The following is a 24,342-nucleotide window of genomic DNA, read 5'->3' as shown; positions in this document are numbered from 1 at the left end:
TCTAGAATAAACCATCCAACCTCTGTCATTTAAAACTTTCCACAGCTTTAGCCCTCCCGAAGCTTCCAGTCTTTGTATACATTACTTATACCCCCTCTCCTTGCAGTCTGTGATCTGGCTGTCCCAAAATCCCTCTCTCCTTTGCACTGGCTGTCTGCTATGCCTGGAATGCAGACGCCTTCCCTTTTCCTTTCCTTCCAGACTGAGTTCCAATGCCGCTTTCTACATGAAACTTCTCCTAATCTCCCCAGCTGCTAACTGCCTTCTCCACCCCCCCCAACCCCCATCCACACTATAGTCATTTCCCACTGCTGTTTGTACTTTGTGTGTATTCATGTTGTCTCCTCCATTGGAATGCAAACTACTGGGCAGGCGCGTCACTTTTGTCCTTGTAAACCTGGCACTTGGTGCAGCACCTGGGACACCTTGAGATGCCTTGAGCATCTGTTTAGCCCCTTCAGCTCCGGAACTCCTGTCTTAGACTCCGCAGCCCTGCCTGGTGAGTGGCTCAGAATTCCTTGCTAGGTCTGGAGGAAGGCCCCGGTCAGGCTTCTGTCTCCTCCACAGCCGTCTTCTCAGCTGCGCTCCTCTCTCCAACTCTGGAAATAACAACTCAGTGCAGCAATTGCTGCTGGAAAGGGAGCAGCGTCAAAGAGGATCATCAACGAGCCAGAAGCGCTGCCCACTCAGGATGACCATCCTCCCTCTTCTTCCTCCCTCGTGAGTCCGTGGCTCGGGAAACTCTCTGGGTTTCAGCGGGGCCAGAAAGCCCTCTTCTCTTCCCCTCAGCAGTTATGGTGTCTGCTCTGCATATGGAAAGAACCATGTGTGCTACCCATGGGAACAAAAATTGTTTATTTTCTCAACAACTCAAAACAACTCAGAGGAACCACCCCATAGCTGTCAAGTTGGCAACCATGATTCAAACCAATTACATGTTCAGTCTGGGTGGAGGAACCTTCTGGAGTATGAGCATTTAGGTGTGTGCAAGAGAAATGCCAGAAATGAGCTGACATTTGTATTCATTACATTGGTCACTGGTGAGACACCCTGAAAATAGCACCAAAAACAACAATGGCAAGAAAGAGAGAACGCTCCCTTTCTTTCTCCTTCCCTTGTTCTTCTCTCTCTGTCTGTGTGTGTGTATCTCTATCTCTCCCCCACCCTGAGATACTCAGTAATTGCAAAAAAAAAAAAAAACTTTTTAAAAAGCAATCAAAATATAGCTAACAATAGGGGAATAGTTAAATCATAATATGATGTTAAGGAATATTACGATGCAGTTAACACTCACAAGTATGGAAAGTTCTTTTCAAAATAATGCAAAGTGGGGCAGCTAGGTGGCTCAGTGGATAGAGCACCGGCCCTGGAGTCAGGAGTACCTGAGTTCAAATCCGGCCTCAGACACTTAATACTTACTAGCTGTGTGACCCTAGGCAAGTCACTTAACCCCAATTGCCTCACTAACCCCCCCCCAAAAAAAAACCCCAAAATAATGCAAAGTGAAAAAAAAAACATCAATAGCATACATAGTCACTTAACTTTAAAGAACCTTCTTTTCTTTTCTTTTCTTTTTTTTTTTTTTTTTTGGCATTTTGGGGTTTTTTGCAAGGCAGTGAGGGTTAAGTGACTTGCCCAGGATCACACAGCTACTGAGTGTTAAGTGTCTGAGGCTGGATTTGAACTCAAGTCCTCCTGAATCCAGGGCTGGTACTTTATCCACTGTACCACCTAAGTGCCCCTCTTTTCTTTTTAAAACTCTATTTTTTAAAACTTGGGGGGGAGGCAGAAAAATGAGGGTTAAGTGACTTGCCCAGGGTCACACAGCTAGCAAGTGTCAAATGTCTGAGGTCGGATTTGAACTTAGGTCCTCCTGAATCCAGGGCCATTGCTTTATCCACTGTGCCACCTAGCTGCCCATGATAGCTTTTTTTTTTTTTTTTTGGTGGGGCAGTGGGGGTTAAGTGACTTGCCCAAGGTCACACAGCTAGTAAGTGTCAAGTGCCTGAGGCCGGATTTGAACTCAGGAACTCCTGAATCCAGGGCCGGTGCTTTATCCACTGTGCCACCTAGCCACCCCCCCATGATAGCATTTTGAAAGCACTTCACAAATATTGTCTTTAAACCTTAAAGATAGATAGATAGATATGTATATACATATGTGTATGTATGTCTACATACACACATGTATGTGTGTTTAACATTACTGTATGACTGGCCAGGTATGTCTACTAAATTTCATTAGAAGTGGTGCAATGCTCTGGCCTCTTGGCCTGACGTTCATTTGTTTGTTAAGATATTTGAGTAGCTGTTGATGTCCCAGGTCCTTCCAACTTACTATTGGTGTGACCCTGGGCACATTGTTTCCCTCTCAATTTCTGAACCTCAGTTGCTTTTTCTGTAAAAGATAGATGACACTGTGTGATCTACTAAGTAGGCTCTGAATAGCTGTCTTAAAAAATGGAACTCAGGTCCTCCTGAATCCAGGGCCGGCGCTTTATCCACTGCGCCACCTAGCTGCCCCCCCCCATGACTATTTCTCATGACCTCATCTCCTCTCATGGGGGAGATCACGTATTATCCTGGAGAGGGAGCTACCTTTGGACTCACGGACCTGGCTCTGTTGCTGTGTGACCTCCATGACCTTCGGCAGGTCCCTTCCCCTACATGGGCCTCAGTTTCTTCATCTGTAGCATAAAGGGGATGAATCAGATGAGGTTCTCTGATTTACCTTGTTAATGTCACTTAACCCTCTTCTAGAAAATGTCGATGCTGATTTCTAGAACCCTTGCTAGGTCCAAGTCCATAAGCCCCAGTTCTTGGATTACGGACTGTGCACAAGACAGAAAGGTGATTCTTCTGAGGACACATGGGACACTCCCCCTGGTCTGGTGGGCCCTGACTCTCGAGACCCTCAAGGTCATTACCCACCTTGGTACACTCCTCTGCCCTTGAGAAGGACAGAGGCCTGGGAGCTGAACTAGGAAGTAAAAACAAATGCTGGCAGGGGCTGTGGGCCCCCAGGGGCTCAACCCCCACCCCATCTTCCTCCTCACTTATTCACTGCACCCTATGCACAAGACAGGGTGCCCGATGGGAGAGATAAACTATCACTGGTAATATTTCTATGTGTGCAAGGCAGTGAATACAGAGAGAGCTGAAGGAGAGGGTGTTAACAAATCAGGATCTCAGACCGTGAAACACATTCCCTGGGATGCTGGTTATGGCCTTGCTCTGCACTTGCCTGCTTCCCTCCTGGCTCTTTCTCCTACTATGTGGGCAGGGGGAGCCTCTTCCCATCAGCTGTCTCTTTAAAACTGGCCAGGGGGCAGCTAGGTGGCGTAATGGATATAGCACCAGTCCTGGAGTCAGGAGGACCTGAATTCAAATCCAGACTCAGACACTTAACACTTACTAGCTGTGTGACCCTGGGCAAGTCACTTAACCCCAATTTCTTCACAAAAACAAAAAAACAAAAAAACCTGGCCAGGCTGCAATAGGCTCTCCTTGCTGCTGCATTGAGAGATGGAAGGTCCCATGGTTCACCCACAGTGAACAGGCTGGGAAAATCTTCCTTTTATTGGGTTTGTGAAGCTCCAAACAAAAAAATAAAATTAGTAAGAGGATTAGAAATAAATGTTTGTTTGATGGGAAAGATAAGGGGTGGTGGAGGCAGGGGAAGAAATCAGAGAAGGTATAATTGAGACTAGAAAGAGTCAAAAGGGCAGAGATTGTGCAAATGTATGACAGCTGGAAATGGAAGGCTGAGGTGGCTGGGCCCACTTAAATTCTTCAATTTGACCTGAAATTCACTGCATGAAGAGGAAAAAAGAAAAAAAAAAGCAAAACTATGATTAGACCAGTGGGAGAGGAAGGGGCCAGGTGGGGTGAAAGTGAAGGCTTCCGCTCTCTCCTTGACTGCTTCTCCCTAAACACAGATACAGAGGCAAGAAGAGCCAATATCCCCAATGGGGGGCTGTGGGGGAGGATTCCTCCCCCAGTTTAGAGTTCTTAGGGTGGGGGTGGTTTGTGAGATAGCACCTGAACCCAGGTCTTCCCCAGGCCCCTGATGCCTCTTAGGTGGAGTCTTCCTAGCAATTTTGGTGGCCCTTCCAGAGACAGTGGGTACTAGGAGGTGGTAGCTTCCTGGTAACCCATATGAATAAGTGAATGAATGACATAAATGAACCAATGAATGAATGAATTTTTAAAAAGGCATTCTTTAAGTGCTTACCATGAGCCAAAAATGTGTCAAGTACTGGAGACAAAACTACAACAGCAGACCCTTTAAGGAACCCCTGTCCACCCTTTAAGGAACTTCCTTCAAAAGGGGAGGCCACCCACTGTGAGAAAATACGTATTAATAATGGATTTCTAGGAGAAATTCAGACATTAGGTTTTGTTTTTTAAAATTTTTTGGTTGGGCAATGAGGGTTAAGTAACTCGTCCAAGGTCATACAGCTAGTAAGTGTCAAGTGTCTGAGGCCTGATATGAACTCAGGTCCTCCTGAATCCAGGGCTAGTGCTTTATCCACTGCACCCTAGCTGCCCCCTAGACATTAATTTTTGCTACTTTCTCCCCCTCACACCAGAAACCTGCTCCCGCACCTTAACAAAAGGAATGCAGATTGATTCTTCTAATTAGCCAGGGGAAGAAACACCTAGATGGTTGGAAATTGATGTCTAGACCACCCCCCAAGTCATGTCAATCAATGGAGTTGAATGATGCTCACCAATGGTCCCCAGTCTCTCCCAAAAAGAGGATAAAAAGACTAGGCCACAAGGGGCTTGAACTCTTTTACTCTCCACGCGTCTTCTCCTCAACCTCTGGGCTCAATATACTGGGTATGTCATTGTTTAGGCCTGAAAGACCATGACTAGTAGGAAGTCAGGGAGACACGCGGTCAATACTTTAATATGTTATATTCGGGCAGCTCAGTGGCGCAGTGGATAAAGCACCGGCCCTGGATTCAGGAGTACCTGAGTTCAAATCCGGCCTCAGACACTTAACACTTACTAGCTGTGTGACCCTGGGCAAGTCACTTAACCCTCATTGCCCTGCAAAAACAAAACAAAAACAAAACAAAACAAAACAAAAATATGGATTATCTAAGATCACCAAACATTTGTTAAGCCAAACACTGTGTTATATGCTGGGGATGTACATAAGGGCAAACAGTCCCTACCCTCAGGAGGTTCACACTCTAATAAAGAAGACAGTAAAAAATTAAAATTAAAAATAAAAATAAAATAAATAAATAAGAAGACAGTGAATGTGGAGTCTCGAAAGAAGCCTGGGAAACTGAGAGGGGCAGGTGAGGAGGGAGAGCCTTCCCAGCATGCACAAAGCCATTGCAAAGGCTCAGACTAGGGACATCAGAAGCAGGCCAGTGGTGCTGGATTATAGTGAATGCAGTAAGAAGTATAGGGGCAGCTAGGTGGCGCAGTGGATAGAGCACCGGCCCTGGAGTCAGCAGGACCTGAGTTCAAATCCGGCCTCAGACACTTGACACTTACTAGCTGTGTGACCCTGGGCAAGTCACTTAATCCTCATTGCCCCGGGGGGGGGGGGGGGGGAAACAACAACCCAGAAGTAAAGTATAAGAAGTAAGGAAAAGTAGAAGGAGACAAGTTGTGAAGGGCTTCAAAAGCCAAGCAGATCTTATATTTGCACAGGAAGCGACAGGGAGCCACTGAGTAGGGGGCAGGCATAGTGAGTCCTACACTCTAGGAAAATCATTCCAGCAGCTGTTTGGAGGATAGGCTAGAGTGGAGAGAGACTTGGGACCCAAGGCAGACCCACCAGCAGCTACTGCAATAGTCTAGGTGTGAGGTGATGAGGGCTTGAACCAGAGCCGGGGCCACAGGGGAGAGATGTTGGGAAGGTAGAAAGGGCAAGTCTTGGTAGTAATCTGGATATGTGGGGTGAGTAAGGAGCTGAAGATGACCCAAGATACAAGCCTCAGTGTCTGGGAGGGTAGTGTGGTCCTGGACAGTAATAAAGAAGTTCAGCAAAGAGAGGAGTTGGGGAAAGGGGGTGGGTGGAAATGAGTTCAGCTTTGGACATGCTGCGTTTCAGGTGCCTACAGGATATCTGGTTTGAGACATCCCATAGGCAGTGGGGATGGGGGACTGCTGCTCAGGAAAGAGCCCAGAGCTGGATATATAAATGTGGGAATCAACTGTGTAGAGATGATAACAGAACCCACAGGAGCTGAAGAGACCATCAAGAGAAAGGAGAAGAGGATCCAGGACAAAGCCTTGAGGGGCAGCCAGTTGGTGCGAATGACCCAGACTGAGGAACCAGCAAAGGAGACTGAGAAAGAACAATGAAGACAGCTAGAAGGAAAAGCAGGGTCACAAAAACCTAGAAAGGAGGGAGTCACCAAGAGGAAAAGGTGATGGACAGTGGGAAATGCAGGAGAGAGGTCAAGAAGGGTGAGGATGGAGAAAAGGCCATGAGATCTGGCAAGCGTCTCTGGGGAGTTACTGTGCTTGGGCAAAATGCCTTCCCACATTCCTCGGGTTTCTATCTAGAATTTTCTTAGTTTGTCAGAGGTTGACATTGCTTCCCAAGCTCCTTAAGGGAAGGAGGGGTTAAATTGTCGAGTCTGTGTTCCTAGCAACTAGCAGAATGTCTGGCACACAATAAAACCCTAAAAATAAATATTTGTTGGACTGAGCTGGAATTCCCTGACTTTTATTTGGAATTTGTATCCTTGGCACCTAGCACAGTACCTGGAACATAGAAAGTGATTAATAAATGCTTGCTGATTGACTGATTAATTGATATGTTTTCTCTGCAGTATGAATTCTCTGATGTCGAATAAGTTCTTCCCTTTGGGGAAAAGCCTTGTGGCATTCATGACACTCATAAGGTTTCTCTCCAGTATGAATTCTCTGGTGCCGGGTAAGCTTTCCACTCACACAGAAAGCCTTCCCACATTCATTACATTTGTAAGGTTTCTCTCCAGTGTGAATTCTCTGGTGAACAGTAAGGGTCCCACTCTCACGAAAGGCCTTCCCACATTCACGACATTCATAAGGTTTCTCTCCTGTATGAATTCTCTGATGTCGAGTAAGTTCTGTTCGCCAGCAAAAGGCCTTCCCACATTCATGACATTTATAAGGTTTTTCTCCAGTGTGAATTCTCTGATGTTGAGTAAGCTGTGACCTCCGGCGGAAGGTCTTTCCACAGTCATCACATTCATAAGGCTTCTCTCCAGTATGGATTCGCTTATGTCGGGAAAACTGTATCTTCAGGCGGAAGACCTTTCCACATTCATGACATTCATATGGTTTCTCTCCAGTGTGAATTGTCTGATGTTGAGTGAGAGCTGCCCTCCAGCGGAAAGTCTTCCCACATTCATTGCATTCATAAGGTTTCTCTCCAGTATGAATTGTCTGGTGTCGAGTAAGCTCTGTACCCCTGCTAAAGGCCCTTCCACAATTAAGGCATTCATAAGGCTTTTCTCCAGTGTGAATCCTCTGATGACGAGTAAAATCTGTGCTCCGCCTGAAGGCCTTGCCACAGTCATGGCATTCATAAGGTTTCTCTCCAGTGTGAATTGTCTGATGTTGAGTGAGAGCTGCCCTCCAGCGGAAGGTCCCTCCACATTCATTGCATTCATAAGGTTTCTCTCCAGTGTGAATTCTCTGATGTCGAGTAAGCTCTGTGCTCCGGTAGAAGGCCTTCTCACATTCATGACATTTATAAGGCTTCTCTCCAGTGTGAAGTATCTGATGTTGGGCAAGATGTTCACTCACACGGAAAGCTTTCCCACACTCACTACACTTATAAGGCTTCTCTCCAGTGTGAATCCTCTTATGTATAGTAAGCATGCCACTCACACGGAAGGCCTTTCCACATTCACGACATTCATAAGGCTTCTCTCCAGTATGAATCCTCAGGTGCCGAGTTAAGGCTGCCCTCCGAGGAAAGACATTACCACATTCATGACATTCATAATCCTTCTCCCCAAGACAAGATCTGTGATGGGAAGGAAGAGATGGGCAGTGAGTAAAAGCTTTGCCACATTTATTGGTTCATTAGGTCCTCCTACATGAATCATCTACCGTACAATAGGTTCTATGCCTTGGGGGAGAGCCTTCAGACATTTATCATATGGTACGTTGGGGGATTTCTTGTTCTGGGGTATCAAGTGACTTCTAGTAATTAATATCTGGGTTCTTTCTGAAGATTCTTCACTATTCTCCATATTCATAGTGTGTCCCTTCAGGGTATGATCTATGAGAGGTAAAAAGCTTTAGCGCGGAACTGAAATATTAACCACACTCCTTACCATCTGCTGAAACTCTTTGTGTGTAAGTAGCAATTACATCTTCTGTTTGGAAAAGACTGGTCCTGCAGGGAAGCTTCCTCTAGGTTTGCTGTCCTCATCGGGTGCTTTTTACTCACCGAGACTGTTTCTCTTCCCTGCTCAGCTGCTTCCCTGGCCTAGCATCACATTCCTGGGATTCTCCCAAGTTGGAGATGAAGACATCCTTCCTTCTGAGACTTTTCTGCAATGACAGTTCCATGGAAACGTCCAACTCTGGAGCAGAGTGTGTGATTCCAGGCCTCAATTCCCAATCTGAAAAGATATTTAAATATAAAATTTTACCCACTTGCTATATTCATTTAGACCTGACACAGCCTCTCTAGAATGAAAAAAGAAACGGCTACAATTTAGTGGGCACAGGCTCTTAGTCACAGCAACATCTTGTCAACTTCACTCCCCCCCAGGGACCAAGGAGAGGGAGAGGCCAATGTGTCAGCTGGAATACAAGAGGAAGAAGATGAGACAGATTTCCAAACGGCCTGACTGTGCTGACTCCAGTGGACAACAGACCTGAGAGGAAATGCCAGGCCCTTGGTCACACCTGAACCTGCAGAGGTCTGCGTCAGCTCCACCGCCTGATCCAACACTCGTCTCTGCTGCACAGACGGGGCCACCAGACTCCCGCCTGACAGACGACCGGCCACCCTGAAGACACTTCACTTAGTTCCTGGCTCTGGACCCTCCTGACTTTCTAACCTGACTGTTTTCTTTGTGACCAAGTGTAGCAATTATACAATAAATCATCTCAACGTTTTTTGTTTAAGAAAATGAACAGGCCGGGGCAGCTAGGTGGTGCAGTGGATAGAGCCCCGGCCCTGGAGTCAGGAGTACCTGAGTTCAAATCCGGCCTCAGACACTTAACACTTACTAGTTGTGTGACCCTGGGCAAGTCACTTAACCCCAATTGCCTCACTAAAAAAAAAAAAAAGAAGAAAGAAAGAAAATGGACAGGCCAATAAGCTGTACCAATTAATGCTTAGAGATTATCAAAAGCTTTGCTATTGATCCCCTCAACTTTGTGAGGTCAGAGTGGGAGTGTAGTGATTATTTTCCAAATGAGGAAACTAAGGTGCTAAGGGAATTTGTGAGTTCCTGTGGTCATACAACTAACAAGAAATAGATTTTGACCCAGAATCTCCTCCGTCTCATCCTAAGGATCCCAAGGATCTTGTTGCCTTGCTTCCCTAAGCGACCTCACCAAAGCTGGAAGTATGTAAGTAGCAAGCCGATTTCCATCAGCTAACAGCTAGCATTCTATGGGGCTTTACGGTTTGCAAAGCACTTTACATATATTGTCTTGTTTTATCCTCCCAACAAGCCTGGGGTAAGTGTGATTACAGATAAAGAAAACTGAGGCAAACAGAAGTGACTCATTCGGGGCCACACAGCTAGGGAATGTCCTCCCCTCCTCCTGTTCCCCTCCTTCTCCTCTCTCTCCTTCTCTTCCTCCTATCCCTTTTCTTTTCCTCCCCCCTCCTCTCCTCCTTCTCCTCCCTCTCTTTCTCTTCCTCCAATCCCTTTTCTTTTCCTCCCCCCTCCTCTCCTCCTCTTCCTCCCTCTTCCCAGGCCTCAGGGCTCTGAAGCCAGCCCCCTACCCAACATGGGGCTGGTGCTGAGGGGGCCTCCCAGCAGCCAGGCATCATTCACTCACCAAGACAATAGTGTCCTGGGGCGTCTCCCTCGGGCATCCATGGTGCTGCCCCTTGCTCCAGCTGACAGATCACAGCAGGTTTGGAAATGGCAAGTCCTGCCCAATGAAAATGAGAAAGTGCTAAGGAACCTGCTGGGAATGGGGCACAGAGTGCTGAGCTGGAGTCTAAAGACCCGGGTTCAAATCTAGCCTCAGACACTGACCAGCTGTGTGACCCTGGGCTAGTCACTGCACCTCTGCTTACCTCAGTTTCCCCATTTGTAAAATGGGAATAATAACAGCACCAACTTCCCAAGGAAGAAGGAGGAGAGGGAGGGAAGCAGGAACAGCTTTCCTTTGCTGGAATCATAACTGAATGATTATTCATTATGCATAACGCCTCAGGGGGATTAGAAATTGTGAATTGTTGAAAGGCCTTTTCAGCCCAGAAGAGGGAGCTGGAATCACCCACAGCTCGGCTCCAGGCCCGGGGTGAGGTGCTGGAGACAGGAGGACAAAGTCCTAACAGGGAGACAGCAGGTACATATGAAAATGTCCTAAGAATAAATAAAAAGTGAACCCATACAAACATGTACAAAGGAGTTCAATCCCAGGCAGCTTGGGAGGAAGGGAGGGAATCAGGAAAGGCTTCATTTGAAGGAAGAGTGGGAATCCCTGAGGCAGAGCTGAGGAAGGAGGGCATGCCAGGCATGGGGGACAGCCAGTGCAAAGGCATGGAGATGGGAGATGGAGCGGCACGTGTGCACAGCAGAGAGAAGGCCAGGCTGCTGGGATGGCAGGGTACATAGAGGAGGGAAAGTGAGGGCCGGTGAGGCTGTAAGGCAGGCTGGGGCCAGGTGGAAGGCTTCCCAGATGAGCACTCTCAGGTCTCTGCACCCCCAACAGCAGGACCCACAATTTCCTAGGGCAGAAAAAAGGGTCTCTCCAAGACACAGCTCCCAAGCCAGAGCGGGCGGTCATGCTCACTTACCCAGACAGGCCAGGTTCCAATAGTTCTCCAGCATCACATCCCTGTACAGCTCCTTCTGAGATGGGGCCAGGCATCCCCACTCCTCTGGCGTGAAGTCCACGGCCACATCCCTGAATCTCACCGATCTCTGAAAAACCCAAAGCACCTGGGCTGTCCCAGGGACCACGGCTGGAGAGGCCTGGGGAGGGGTCGGTAACGCTCGGTGATGTCGGGGCCTGATGCTCACGAGGTAGGGCGGCCCTCGGTGTTCAGGTCAAATCTCTGCTGACCACCTACTAGGCCTTGGTCTGGGAGAGCCTCTGAGTCAGGTGCACAAACAATACACAGGCTTGAGTGTGTGCACACACACTTGTACACTCACATTCACTCACTTATACACACACTCACACACATTCACTCTCACACTCCCACATTCACTCCCACAATGAGTCACTCACTTATACACACACAAACATTTATATACACCCTCACACATTCACCTTGTTAATAAGAATGTATGGACCACCTGGATTTGATGGATCTGCCTTATTATCCAAAAGTATTTTAGGAAAGCCTGGATTAATAGGAGCAAAATGCCCTCTGACTGAGCTCCAAACTGAACCCAGAGAGCTAGCAGATAAGTCTCTATCTGCTGACTCCTTTCCCCAGGATAGTCCCTATCTTGGGACATCTGGGCATCATCCTTGCCAAACTCCTTTTTGGAATCACGTAATCTTATCATAGTGTTTCTGTATTTGCTACATACTTGTTAGAACTGAAATTGTTAAAACTGCTTTGCATTACATCCATTCTTGTTACAGTATTTGCTTCTGGATTGATTTGTATCATGCTAAATGAAATCAATCAATAACACCTTGTAACCAGTGAGCAAAGAAACCTTATAGACCCTTAGAAAGAGGGAGTCTTTGAGCTCCTTCTTTGAAAAGGGTCTCCGCATGATTCATGCTCGCTTCTTCTTGAGACAAACTGGTACTATGTTTTTCTTGTCTCTGATCTGGTTTTTCCTGTAGGAGACATTATAAAAATAATTTGTCTGATCTGTTTTTTTCTTTAGGAAACTGTCAATAAAAACAATAACTGACAACCTACACACATTTATACACACTCACACACATTCACACACATGTATATGCACACACACACTTAGGCACTCACTTATACACACTCAAACACATTCACTCACTTATACACATATATACACTTGCATACTTATACACACACAAAAAACATACACACTCAAACACATTCACTTATACACATACGCACAGCCACTCATACACACAAACACACATATACACTTGCACACTTACACACACAAACCACTTATACACACTCAAACACATTCACTGCCACACACCTCATCCCCGGATTAGAAGTAGCATCTGGCTGGGGGTCAGAAGGTGTGAAATCAAGCCATGCCTCTGTTCCTTGTGACTGTGGACGTGCTCGTTCACCTCTCTATGGCCTTCAGAGTGCCTAAAGACCTGGTCTAAAGCTGGGATCCTGTGGGCCTCACAGCCTCAGACCTTTACTGCTCTCCTCATAGCAAACCTGCTGGCCAGGTGGTACAAGAATTTATCACCCCCATTTTACTGATGACAAAACTGAGGCTGGGTGGCATGGCCCTGACTCCCAACTTATTGGTCCTGTGGCTCTGGCTCTTTGCCCCACCAGACCCTGCCTTCAGACCCCTGAATCTCAGGCCACACATATGTGAGACAAGGCTTCACCCCAACTAGAATGGTTAAGGTCATCACTCTGCATGACTAACCAAAGCCCAAGCTCTCCTAATTTCCCCACGACAGCCCCATTTCTCAGAAACTGAAGCAAGTCGACTACAGCAGCCCCAAGCAGATCCTCGGCCCTCTGCCCGCAGGTCAGCACATGCACAGACATTCTGGCCAGACTCCGGCAGAGCCCACTGAGAGGACCTGCCCAAGCCAGCCTGGCTACCACACCCCCACTTGCACTGGGCTCTAGGGCTCCCAGAGGGCTGTCACTAGGGTCCTCACAATGAGGCTGACAGGGCTGTCATCTCTAGAGAACAGAACAGCAGCTGAGCAGACTGCTCCTTGCCCAGGGTCCCCCAGCCAGGACGTGGGGCACTGTGCACTTTCTGTGGAGTCTCATTTGTCACAAAAACCTCCACAGAGCTAGGCTGGCTCCTTCTGTTGGCTTTTATCCTTTCCCCTTCAGCCTCCTGGGATGCCCTGGGATGCTCGGCTCCATCATCAGTGAATCTTTGTTCATTATTCATTCATCTGGTCAGTCTTTATTTGAAGGGCTTTTGCTCTGTGAGGTGGCCCCGCCATCTTCCAACCTTCTCCCCTCTCAGCTGCCATAAATAAGTATACACTTAAAACCAGGGTTGTCTCTGGGAGCCTAACAGAACCTTTGCTTGGGGGAGCTGCCATCTTCGCAGCTCTCTCTGCACCTCCTTGACTCACTCTCTTCAGAGGCCTCTGCAGTCCGACTTCCCGTCACTCACCTGAAGCCATGCCTTCCAGAGTTACTGGTGATCTCCTCCTGGCCAGATCCAAGGGCCTCTCCTTGATCCTCATCCTTGACCTCTCTGTGGCCTCTGATGCTGTGGACCTCTCTCTCCTCCTGGACACCCTCCTCCCTCTAGGAGTCTCCCAGTTCTCCTTCTCGGTCTCCTTAGCTGGACTGTCATTCATGTCACACACACACACACACACACACACACACACACACACACACACTCATCATGGCAGTACCCAAGACTCGGTCCATTCCCTCTCCTCCCTCCAGGAGTCTGCACTCAGCTACCATCTCTGCAGATTTGCTTCCCCACTCCACGCTCCCTCCAGGCTCCCCTCTCCAGCTGTCTACGGCACACATGCCCTTCTCTCCCCTCATAGGCTCAGCACTGAGTTCAGCCCTGCAGGGCACGGCAAAGACAAGGATGGTACTGGAAGTGCTCGGCATACAGTCGGCACTTAATAAGTCCAGCTTGCTCGAAGGCTGTGTACAGAGGCTGGGGCTCAGAAAATCTGCAAGCAGGGAGTGACAATCAGCCATTTCCTTAAAAGATCTCGCTCGCTTTCTTCAGTCAGCAAGCATTCGTGAAATACCTACTATGTGCGGGTTCTGCACTGAGCACTTTTGATATAAAGAAAAACAACTGATGGTCCCTGCCCTCAAGGAACTCACAGTCTAATGGGGAAGACACCAACAGCCACGTATGGATGTACAAGACCCAGACAAGATATATAGGAGATGAGACACTAGAATTAAGGGGGATGGAGAAAGGCTTCTTGGAAAAAATGGGATTTCAGCTTAAAGAAAGCCAGGAGATGGGGGGGGGGGATGAGGGGGAACAGCCAGGGAAAATGCCTGGAGTTGGAGGTGGAGGGTCTAGGGCAGGGGACACCATGAAGGATCTCAGAATGTGTGGTGGGGGGACAGTAAGATGGATGGGAAGGGAGAGGGGTCCAGGTAGGGAAGGGCGTCACAAACCAGACCGATCCTGGAGGTGATTGAGAGCCACAGGAGTTTAGAGGGTGAGGGGTGGCTGACACGGCCAGACCTGAGCTTGGGGAAGATCAGTTTGGCAGCTGAGGGGAGGCAGGGTCCTGGAGCAGCAGGTGTGAGGAGATGAGGGTCTAGACTGGATGGGGGAGGGGGGACAGATGGAAGACATTGTGAAGAGTTGAGAATTGCACCTTGCTTGGGAATCCAGGGCCTGGGAGGACAGTGGTGGGAGGGCGGCGGCTGGAGGGGGGGGGCTGGGCGGGGTGCAGTGGTGCTATTGACAACAAAGGGGAAAGAGAACGGATTCTGTTTTAGATAAGACGAGTCTACAGGACCTCCAGCCAGTTAGAAACTGGAGATGCCAGACTAGAGGTCAGGAGGGAGGAGGGGGAGAGATGGTGACAGAAGCCAGGGAGCGGATAAGACCGCCCATGGCGGGGAGAAGAGGGCCCAGGGCAGAGGGCAGGGGACAGCCAGGCCAGGGATGGCGATCCAGCAGGAGAGGCTGAGGGGGAGGAGGAGGAGAACCAGGACAGGGGAACGTCCCAAGACCCCAGGAGAAGAGCCGGCCAGCCAGTCAGCAAGCATATATTCCTCGCCTGCTATGTGGCAGGCACTGTGCTGAGCACCAGAGGCACCACGGACAAAAGAGGCAAAACATCCTGCCCTGTCCTAGGCACGCAGTGGACCTGAATTCTCTGACCAAGACTGAGGGTGTGTCCAGCAAGTGAGAAGAGCTGGGTTCAAATCCTGGCACTCCCACTTACAACCCGTGTGGCCTTAGACAAGTTATGGGGTGTCTCTGGCCTCGGTTTCTTCCTCTGTAAAACAGGGGTGCGGTGGGGTGGAGGAGATGCCTGAGGTGCTTCCTGGCTATAAATCGATACTCCTACTTTTTAACAGTGACTCGCCCACTGAGGGCCTCCTTCTCCTCTTGGATAAAACTCTGACTTGGTCCCGGTGATGTGTGAGGTCCCATCCAGCTCTGCCTCTGCATCCCGGCCCTCCAACTTTGGATCAGAAGGCACAGCACAGAGATAGGTCTGAACCCAACAGGAGCCGCTCACTCACCTGCACAGCTCGGGGGAAGCACCAGGGCTGGATGCCGAACCTCCCCACCCAGTCACAGGGGTCAGGAGGAAGCCGGCCCTTCTGGGGCACCAGCTGTACTGGGGTCTCCAGGACCCTGCACTTCTCAGCAAGCTGTTTCAAATCCAGCCTCAGACACTGCGTGACCCTGGGCAAGTCACTGAGCCTCTGCCTGCCTCAGGTTCCTCTTCTGTAGAGTGAGGACAACGATAACACCTGCCTCTCAGGGTTGTTGTGAGGATCAAATGAGATCATATTTGGAAAGTACTTAGCATAGCGCCAGGCACCTAAACCTTAGCTATTTACTGTTGTTAGTGTTCTCCGCCTGCGCCATCCTTCCTCCCGGGAAAGCAAATGATCTGGGATTGCCTGTTACAAACCACCTCCATTCACGTGTATATGAGAGATATCTAGATTAATAACCATGCTGGCCATCAATCACCATCCTGGCCCATCGACTGCTCCTCCGCCTCCCCCAAGGAGGCAGCATCCCTGACACCTTGTCAGAGGTGGGACGTTCACTGTACCAAGGGAGCAGTGAAGAAGCCATCTTGGGGGCTGTCCCAGCCCCTTCCCCACCCTGCTCCCAGATTTGGAGGATGGCAGCCTCCCCCCTTGGGTGCGGACTCTCTCCTGTTCATTCCCCTCATGTGGATGCTGGCTTGACTTACCACATGGTTACTCATCGGCAGAGGCCCTGGCCACCAAACACAGGAGCTGAAGGGAAAAGGAGGAACCAATCAAGTCACTTCTTCATTTTTAATGTCTTGAATTCACAGAGACACTGGGCTCAACGCACTGCAGCAGGCAGCCCTCAATCAGTTCTGCACAAGGTCATGTTGAAGCTAGACACAGAGAGATGGAAGAAAAGTCCCTATTACCAGTGTACAAAGGTGAGTCAATACAAAGAAACCTGCGAAACAAAATCGCTGACCTTTCCAACAAAATGCAACACCCAGTCCCGTTAAAAACACTAGAAAACGTGGTATTAACAGACCTCTCCTTAAGAAGGAATTTAATTAGCAAATGAGTTAACAGATGTAAAGTGCTTTACAAACCTTAAAGTCTGCGACTAAATAACTAATAAATATTAAAAAACCAAATAAACATTGGTCATTATTGCCATCATCATGTAAATAGTATCTATCAAAAACCAAGACCCAGCATTACATCTCATAGGGATAAACTAGAGTCCTTTCCAATAAGATCAGGGGCAAAGGAAGGATGTCCATTATCACCACCGCTATTTGATGTGGAAACTGGACTTTCTGGCTCACTCCACTCTGCACCTGCTGACCTGCCAAGTTTCAACCCCACTCCTCCCCCCTTCCCTTCCTGCCTCCTTTTGTGTATTTTTCTGGGTGTGGGAGGCATTAGATACTAAGCTCCTTGAGGGTAAAGACTGACTTTCTTTTTATTAATGGTATCCCCAGGGCTTAGCATGGTGCCTGGCACATAGTAGGTACTTTATAATTGTTTATTGGATTGGATTGATACAGTGCTAGAAATTGTGGTTATAGGAATAGGAGAAGAAAAAGAAATTGAGAGAATAAGCAGAGGCAAGGAGGAAACAATTTTTTTGCTTTTTTGCAGGTGAAATGTTAGTGATCATCAAAATGATTTGGTACTCAGAGAGAGAGAGAGAGAGAGAGGATGTGGAGAAGATTAGTTATACACATTCACAAGCAAACAAAACACATTAGCATCATTCTCAACAGTCCCAAAGACCTGAGGTACTGGGAGAAGAACTCACTATTTGGAAAAAAAAAAAAAAACTACAGTGAAAAATGAACAGAAGTCTGGCAGAAATTAGATTTAGACCAACACCTTATACCACATATCAAGATTAACTTTATTTTCTGTTTGTTTGTTTTTTGCAGGGCAATAAGGGTTAAGTGACTTGCCCAGGGTCACACAGCTAATAAGTATCAAGTGTCTGAGGCCGGATTTGAACTCAGGTCCTCCTGAATCCAGGGCTGGTGCTTTATCTACTGAGCCACCTAGCTGCCCTAAGATTAACTTTAAATGGGTACAAAATTTGGACATAAAAGGTCACATCATTAAAAATTAGAGGGACAAGGAAATTATCTTTCAGATTTATGGATAGATTATTAATTATATTATATATGAAGGCATATCTATAGTCAAGTATATATGCATATTACAGAGGTAGTAAATTCATGATTAAACAAGGGAGAGGATCACAGATTATAAAGTGGACAACTTTACATAAAACTAAAAGGTTTTTGCACAAACAAAACCAATGAAGCAAAGCAGTAAAATGGGAGGCAGCGATGGGGTGGAATCTTTGAAGCAAGCTTCTCTGATAAAGGTCTCGTTTCTAAGATATACAGGCTGTTCCCAAAGTCTGGTGTGGTGTTAAGCTTTAATAGCAGTCCAGTTTCCAACCTCATCACTCAACTGAAACTATTCATTCCAAAGTTACCAAAGATCTCTCAATGGCTAAAACCAATAGACTCTTGATTAGCTCCTCCTCCCGGATCCTCTCTTCTCTTTGAGTTCTTTTGTTTCCTGTCTAGTCATTTCTCAGTCTCCTCTGCTGGATTCTCATCCATGTCCACTGTCTGGCCTCCCTTCTCTCTTTGGACTTGGGGTAAGAGAGACCCAGGTTCAAATCCAGTCTCAGCTGCTTACGTGGGCAAGTCACTTAACCTCTGTGCCTCAGAGGCCTCTGGAATGCCACCCAGGTCTAAATAAGTGACCCCATACCTTTCTTCCTGACCTCCTCAGCTCCCTCAGGTTCACCCATCATCTCTCTGCAGGAGACTCCCAGATTTCCAGACCCAACCTCAGTCTCTCTCCAGAATTCCATTCTTACAACACCATCTGGCCAATGGCACTTCCAACCACATGTCCTGGTAAACTACCTCTGTAATATGTATATAGAATTGACTATAGATATGCCTTCATATATAACTAATAATCTATCCATAAATCTGAAAGTAAACTTCAAATGTCGAAAACAGAACTCCAACTCTCTTCTTCCTAACATTTCTATTTCTGTGGGGGGAACCACAACCACCCCTTCAGTCACCCTCAATCCTCTCCCTTCCCTCAGCCCCCAGCCCCAGCCCATTAAGCTGTGTAGCCTTTCTTGCATCACCTACTTCCTCTCGACTCACATGAAAATCACACATGAAATTAGGAATAACAGTGGTAGCTAGCATTTCTATAGCACCTACTATGTGCTATACAAATATGATGTCATTTGTTCCTCACAACAACTCTTTAAGGTAGGTAAAGTTATTGTTCTTATTTTACAGCTGAAGAAACTGAGGTAGACAGCGATCACAGGGGCTTACCCAGGATCACACAGCCAGGAAGTGTCTGAGGATAGATTTGGATTTGGGTCTGACTCCAGGCCACAGGCAGCGACACCAGCCATTCATGCCCTTATCACTTGTCCCCTGGATTATTGAAACAGCTTCCCTACCTCCAGCTTCTATCTTTTGCACCCCAGCCCCCACACAGCTTCCAAGATGCTATTCCCAAAGCACAGGCATACTGGCCTGAGCCGCCTACTCAAGAAACCTTTCCTGGCTCCCAGCTGCTCAGTCCTCCACTAGTACTTGGGGTCCTTTACTACTTCACTCTAGCTGACCTTCCCAGGCTCACTGCACATCCCTACTTATGGCTGCCCATCCTTTCAAGGATGAACTTGCCAGTGATCTCTCCATTGTCAGTGTCCTCTGCATCCCCCCCCCCCCCAAATTAGAGTAGCTGTCATGTGCTTGTCTGTCTTCCCAGCTGATTCACCCCGGTACATTGGCAGCTTCTCAAGGGCAGGGTCTGTTTGGTTTTTATCTTTGCATTCTCTGCAAAAGCAACTCAGCTAGGTAGGTGACAAGCACTTACTTCATGCTTGTGCGATCAATGCATGCCACCCTGGGCTGTTTTGTTTTGTGGTTTTGAGCTGGGCTTGAAGTCCAGAAGACCCGAGTGCAAATCCTTCCTCAGATACTTAGTAGCTTTGTGGTGAGAAGGGAGGAGGCTGGGAGTCAGTTTCAGGATGATCCCCCCCCCCACCAGGACAACACGTGTGAAGCACTATTGGGGCGCTGCAGGAATGCTGAGATGAACCCTGGGCGGTGCTAGGAAGGGGCAGGGTCCAAGTTGGGGAAGGGGATGGGAGAGGGTCTCCCCGGCAGAAGGACCCGCCCCCCTCGGCCCGTCCAGACAGTGGCTGGCCTCTGGGCTTCAGGGCCGCCGGGGCGGAGGGGAGCAGGGCTGATGACCCGCACTGATCAGACTAGCCCTAGGCGGGGGCATCAAGGGGAGAGGCAGGAATGGTGGGGAGGGGGTGTACCAAGGAATTAGGACTCGGCGGGGCTGGAGCCAGGGGAAGGAGGTGCATCGGAACCGCGCGCGGGATCGCACCTGCCCGGAGTGGCCTCAGTTTCGCGGCACCGTGGGGTGGGGGTGACGGAAAAGAATCAACACCTGCCCACCAGGCTTAGCAACTCACCCAGGCCCAGGCGTTGCTGGGCATGCGTACTCACTGGTCCAAGAGACTCCGCACTACATTTCCCAGAGGGCTGATTGCCTGCTTCCTCTTCCGGCCGATGGATCGGAACTTGGTCTTTGTCACCTGCCCCGACTCCCCAGCTTCGCCCACCGCACCTCCCCAGCTACCGGAAGAAGAGGCTGGACTCACAGCGACTTCTGGGAGATGTAGGCTAGAGACTTTCACGAGAACCCGAGGCAGGCCAAGTTTTGCCCGAAATTATACAGCTAGCTAGTGTCTAGGGCAGAATCCGAACTCGGTTCCAGCCCTCGATCCCTGTTCAAAAGGAGTGACCATTGAGGTAGAGGACAGAGCCAGTATGTATAAAACACGCACAGGCCGAATGTAAAGTAAATAAGTACAAACTTGGACGAGGTTAGTCAGCACAGGGGAGGCGGAGGTGAGGAGGGAGAGGGCATAGGGGTCCTTCCTATTGGGTTGTTTAAAATTTTAAGCATCACACTATGTTAATTATCCCTGGGTTAATTATGCCCCTAAGTTAATTCCTTAGCCCGGCTATAGTGGGCACCGTGAGGTTGTATTTTCCTTTCTCTGACCCCAGCACGGGGCTAGGCACAGAGTGCTAAGGCCAGGCTTGGGACAGTGACTTTGGACTGGACGGCCCGGACTAGAACAATGGGGCTGATCACACCGCATCCTTCCTCCCCTCCGGACTTAGAGCCGGATCCCAGGCTAGATACACCCACAACTCCTCCGCATTCAGTAGCAGAGGCAGAAGTGCAAACAGTCTGGGAAGCCAAGATCAACTTAGGTATAAAAGGTCCTTGGAGAAGAAGCCAGTGGTGCTGGCGGGGTCAACGATGCACGAGACTGACCCCCTCCCCCCGCCCCCGGCCCCCAATCTGACAATAGGACATGTAGGGGCATAAAGAATCCTCCCCAATACTGCGCCAGAAGCAACCCTTTGTGTGACTTGTGCCCCTCGGCGGTCAGGCTGGTGAAGCCTGTGAACCTCTTCCTGAATGGTGGTTTTATTTGCATTTTATTTATGTTTTTTTTTTTTTTTTGGTGAGGCGATTGGGGTTAAGTGACTTGCCCAGGGTCACACAGCTAGTAAGTGTTAAGTGTCTGAGGCCGGATTTGAACTCAGGTCCTCCTGACTCCAGGGCTGGTGCTCTAGCTACTGCGCCACCTAGCGGCCCCCTTGAATGGTGGTTTTTAAAAGCCGAAAAGGATTGCAAAGAAAACCAGTTATAATGAAATACAGGTATCAGCATGTTTTTGAAAAATCAAGATAAAGGACACCAGGTTAAGAAGCCCAAGTCTGGGTTATAGATAGCTCTCTTCCGATCCATCCTCACTCTGGGATAAGCCTGAGGTTCCAGAATGTGCAAGACCAGGAGTAACAAAGACTCCCCATCCCCCTCCTTCATCTTTTCACTAGCTGCTCCCTCCCCCCCCCCCCAGCCTGGAGCACTCTCCCTCCTCCCCTCAGGCTGGGCCTTCTGGCTTCCTTCAGTCTCAGGTAAAATCCGACCTTTCCTGGGCCCCTTTCTTGCCAGAGTCTGAAATTGTCTCCCTTTCCTCCTGTCTCGGTCTTGTTTGTATTTAGGGTTTTGCTTGTGGCCTCCCCCATTAGACTGTGAGCCCCTTGAGGGCAGGGTGAGGCTTTCCCTCTTCTTGTTTTCTTAGTGCTTAGCAAACAGTAAGTGTTCATGGATTTGATTTGGGAAGAGAGACAGCCAGGGAGGTCAAGAAACAGAGGGTAGGAGAAAGGAGAGAGAGAATGGAGAATGGAATGGAGAGTAGGTGCGGACCAGCCAGTTCTTAGTCAAGTGTGTTTGTCAGTGCTGTTGTCTGGGATGCAGAAGCGATCCTTGCTACCAGTCAGCTGCCCTCCTCTGCTCACGGGTCCCAGGATCCCATGCTGGGATCTCCATCCACTGAGGTGAGGTTTGACAGGGTCAGGTGCTGCTGAGGTCGCGGGGGAGACAGACTGAGGAGAGCCCAGCGGAAAACTTTCATTACAGGGTGATTCTCAGCAGGTAGGGAGGGCAGGAAAACTGGACTGGAGAAGGGATGACGGTGGAGCAGGGCGGGGGTGCTCCCTCCTACACTCCGATCTCCTCCCCTGCCTCCAGAGAATGACTATTGTTAGGTGTTCTAGGCCCAGGGGCCCAACTGGTCCTTGGCCTAGTCTGCAGCCATTAAGGCTGGAGGGAACTGGGGTGTTGGGAGGTGTGGCAGCTGAAGGGCTGAGCTACTATGTGCAACATCTCACCTGCCTGAAGAGGATGAGGATGGTAGTGGTAGCTCTTTTTAGGTGGTGCTTTAGCGCTTGAAAAAGCTCTTCAGAAATATTATCTCATTTGATCCTCATGGCCACCCTTAGATTAAGGGACTATTCACCATTTGACAGATGAAGAAACTGAGTCAGTGACTTGGCCAGGGTCTCAGAGCTAGTGTCAGAATTCAAACCCAAGTTGTCCCGACTCTCAGGTCAGCACAATAGGCTGAGCAGACCACTTAGATGCTGGATGGCCACTCACTCACCTGGAAAGCTGGTCCTTGGGACTTTAATCACTGGCTTCTGAGGAGGGTCCCCTCTCTCCAAGTGACAGATCACATTTGGCTTGGAAAAGGGAGTCCTGCTCATAGGAAAGAGCAAAGAGACAGGGGAACAGCTGAGCTGAGCTTTCAAGCTTAGCTCCTCTCTTCTTAGGGAGAAGTGGGAAAGCTAAGTCATGTCCATAGACCACGGGACAAAGGAGCCCTCGAGGATGGACATGGTCCGAGAATGGCTATGGACTCACTAAAAAAATCCATCCACTGGATCAGACCCATTGCAGTAGGAGAGGGTGGCAATGTCTCAGATCTGTGGGGTCAGCACTTGAAATTTGGGGGCCAATCTTAGGCCTCTAAGAAGAGAGACTGGGGGAGGTACAACCTCAGGGCTGACACAATTAAGTGCCTATTTTCAGTTTTGTAAAGCAAAATGGAAACTCTAAAGGAAGAGATGGTCTGGTTATGTCTTTGGGTCTCCACTCCCTGGCACAGGGACTGGTGGCAGAGTTCCTGAAAGGTTTCTCATGCAGAAACAAATAACACAAGTACCCTGTCTTTTAGACACAGAAGGGTTAGCACTCTCAGATCTATTTCCCCAAAAATAACAGTTCAACTCCCAGGTCTCAGCCACAGTACGGCCCATGTTCCAATCCACACTACATTCCGGTGCCATTTTTTTTCTCCCACAGGGTGAATTTCCTCCCCTTACTCAGTAAACTCCAGTGGCTCCCTATTACCTTCCCTATAAAATGTAAGCTTTAATTTTTAGCATTTAAATGCCTTTGCAATTTGATCCCTTCCAGTTTCTCCAGGTTGTACCTGTTGCTCTCCTCCATGCCCTTAACAGTCCAGCTGGACTGGCCTTCTGGCTGCACACATGATGCTCCGTCTCCAACTCGGTGCTTTTACTTGCATGGTGTCCTCCCAGCCTGGAATGTACTTCTTCAACCCCAAGCTCTTGAAATCCCTGAGAACTGACCATGCTGATTCTGCTGGAAGCTTTCCCTAGAGGGGAGGCGCACCACAGCTCAAGGCAACTCTTACCACATTGGGATAGCTTTCATTTTTAGGACATCTCTCTTGAGATTGAGCCTAAATTAGCCTCTCTGCAACCTGAAGCTAGGACAGTTTCTGGCCACTGACTTCCCTCTTCCCCACTGATCTGAATAGTCCTACCCTTCTCTGTGTTTTCCCGTTTACATCTTTTAGCAATATGCCCATAGAGAATTACCATAGGTCCCTGACAAGATCATGGGAGAAACAGATGTGTTCACAACCTTCTGGGGTATTATTATCAAGTTAGAAGGATGAGGCATAGAGAGTGGGCTCTTTTGCTTCCATATACCACATACCTAATTTATTCCACTGATCAACTTTTCTATTATTTACACAGTATCACATTCTTTCAGTGATTATAACTTTGTAGTATAGTTGAGATCTGATATTGTTAGCTCCTTCCCCATTTTCCCCATTGATTTCTTTCATTTTCTTGATATTTTATTCCTCCGTTATCATTTGTTCTAACTACAAAGTAATTTCTTCGGTAATTTAATTGTTATGGCACTGAATAAATTAATTGATTTAGGCAGTATTGTCATGTTTATTATTTTACCTCAGCCCACTCATGAGCAATTAATATTTTTATAATTATTTAGATGTCTTTATTTCTATAAGAGGGTTTTGTGATTATGTTCATAAAGTTCTTGTGTGTGAATAGACTCCCAAGTATTTTATGTCTATAATT

The 24,342-nt window shown here is 48.3% G+C and overlaps 1 protein-coding gene across 5 annotated transcripts; it reads right to left on the bottom strand.

The window, feature by feature from the left end:
• Positions 1 to 6,699: 6,699 nt before the first annotated feature.
• Positions 6,700 to 20,162, bottom strand: LOC122750819 (zinc finger protein 883-like). Of its 5 annotated transcripts, XM_043997639.1 has the most exons (7): positions 19,946 to 20,064; positions 19,424 to 19,536; positions 16,219 to 16,392; positions 10,964 to 11,090; positions 9,994 to 10,089; positions 8,420 to 8,594; positions 6,700 to 7,990 (listed from the first exon to the last, which is right to left on the bottom strand). In XM_043997639.1, exons 3-7 carry the CDS (start codon positions 16,231 to 16,233, stop codon positions 6,757 to 6,759), a joined length of 1,647 nt encoding a protein of 548 aa, XP_043853574.1. In that variant the 5' UTR covers positions 16,234 to 16,392; positions 19,424 to 19,536; positions 19,946 to 20,064; the 3' UTR covers positions 6,700 to 6,756. The 5 variants fall into 5 exon arrangements, with proteins under 5 accessions (XP_043853574.1, XP_043853575.1, XP_043853573.1 ...); XM_043997640.1 differs by lacking the exons at positions 19,424 to 19,536; positions 19,946 to 20,064 and adding an exon at positions 20,068 to 20,162; XM_043997638.1 differs by lacking the exon at positions 19,424 to 19,536 and having other exon boundaries at positions 20,034 to 20,125.
• Positions 20,163 to 24,342: the final 4,180 nt, after the last annotated feature.

The sequence above is a fragment of the Dromiciops gliroides genome, chromosome 3 (genome assembly GCF_019393635.1).
Source record: "Dromiciops gliroides isolate mDroGli1 chromosome 3, mDroGli1.pri, whole genome shotgun sequence".
Lineage (NCBI taxonomy): Eukaryota > Metazoa > Chordata > Mammalia > Microbiotheria > Microbiotheriidae > Dromiciops > Dromiciops gliroides.
Note: the sequence above shows the minus strand (reverse complement) of the source record. Positions and strands in the feature narration are given on the sequence as shown.

What these genes read in the sequence shown, in the direction of transcription:
- LOC122750819 (XM_043997640.1), bottom strand. An exon ending in TTGGAACCTGGCCTGTCTGG is followed by an intron (nt 10,090 to 10,963) that starts GTAAGTGAGCAT and finishes TTCATTGGGCAG; the next exon opens with GACTTGCCATTTCCAAACCT. An exon ending in CCCAGGACACTATTGTCTTG is followed by an intron (nt 8,595 to 9,993) that starts GTGAGTGAATGA and finishes ATATCTTTTCAG; the next exon opens with ATTGGGAATTGAGGCCTGGA.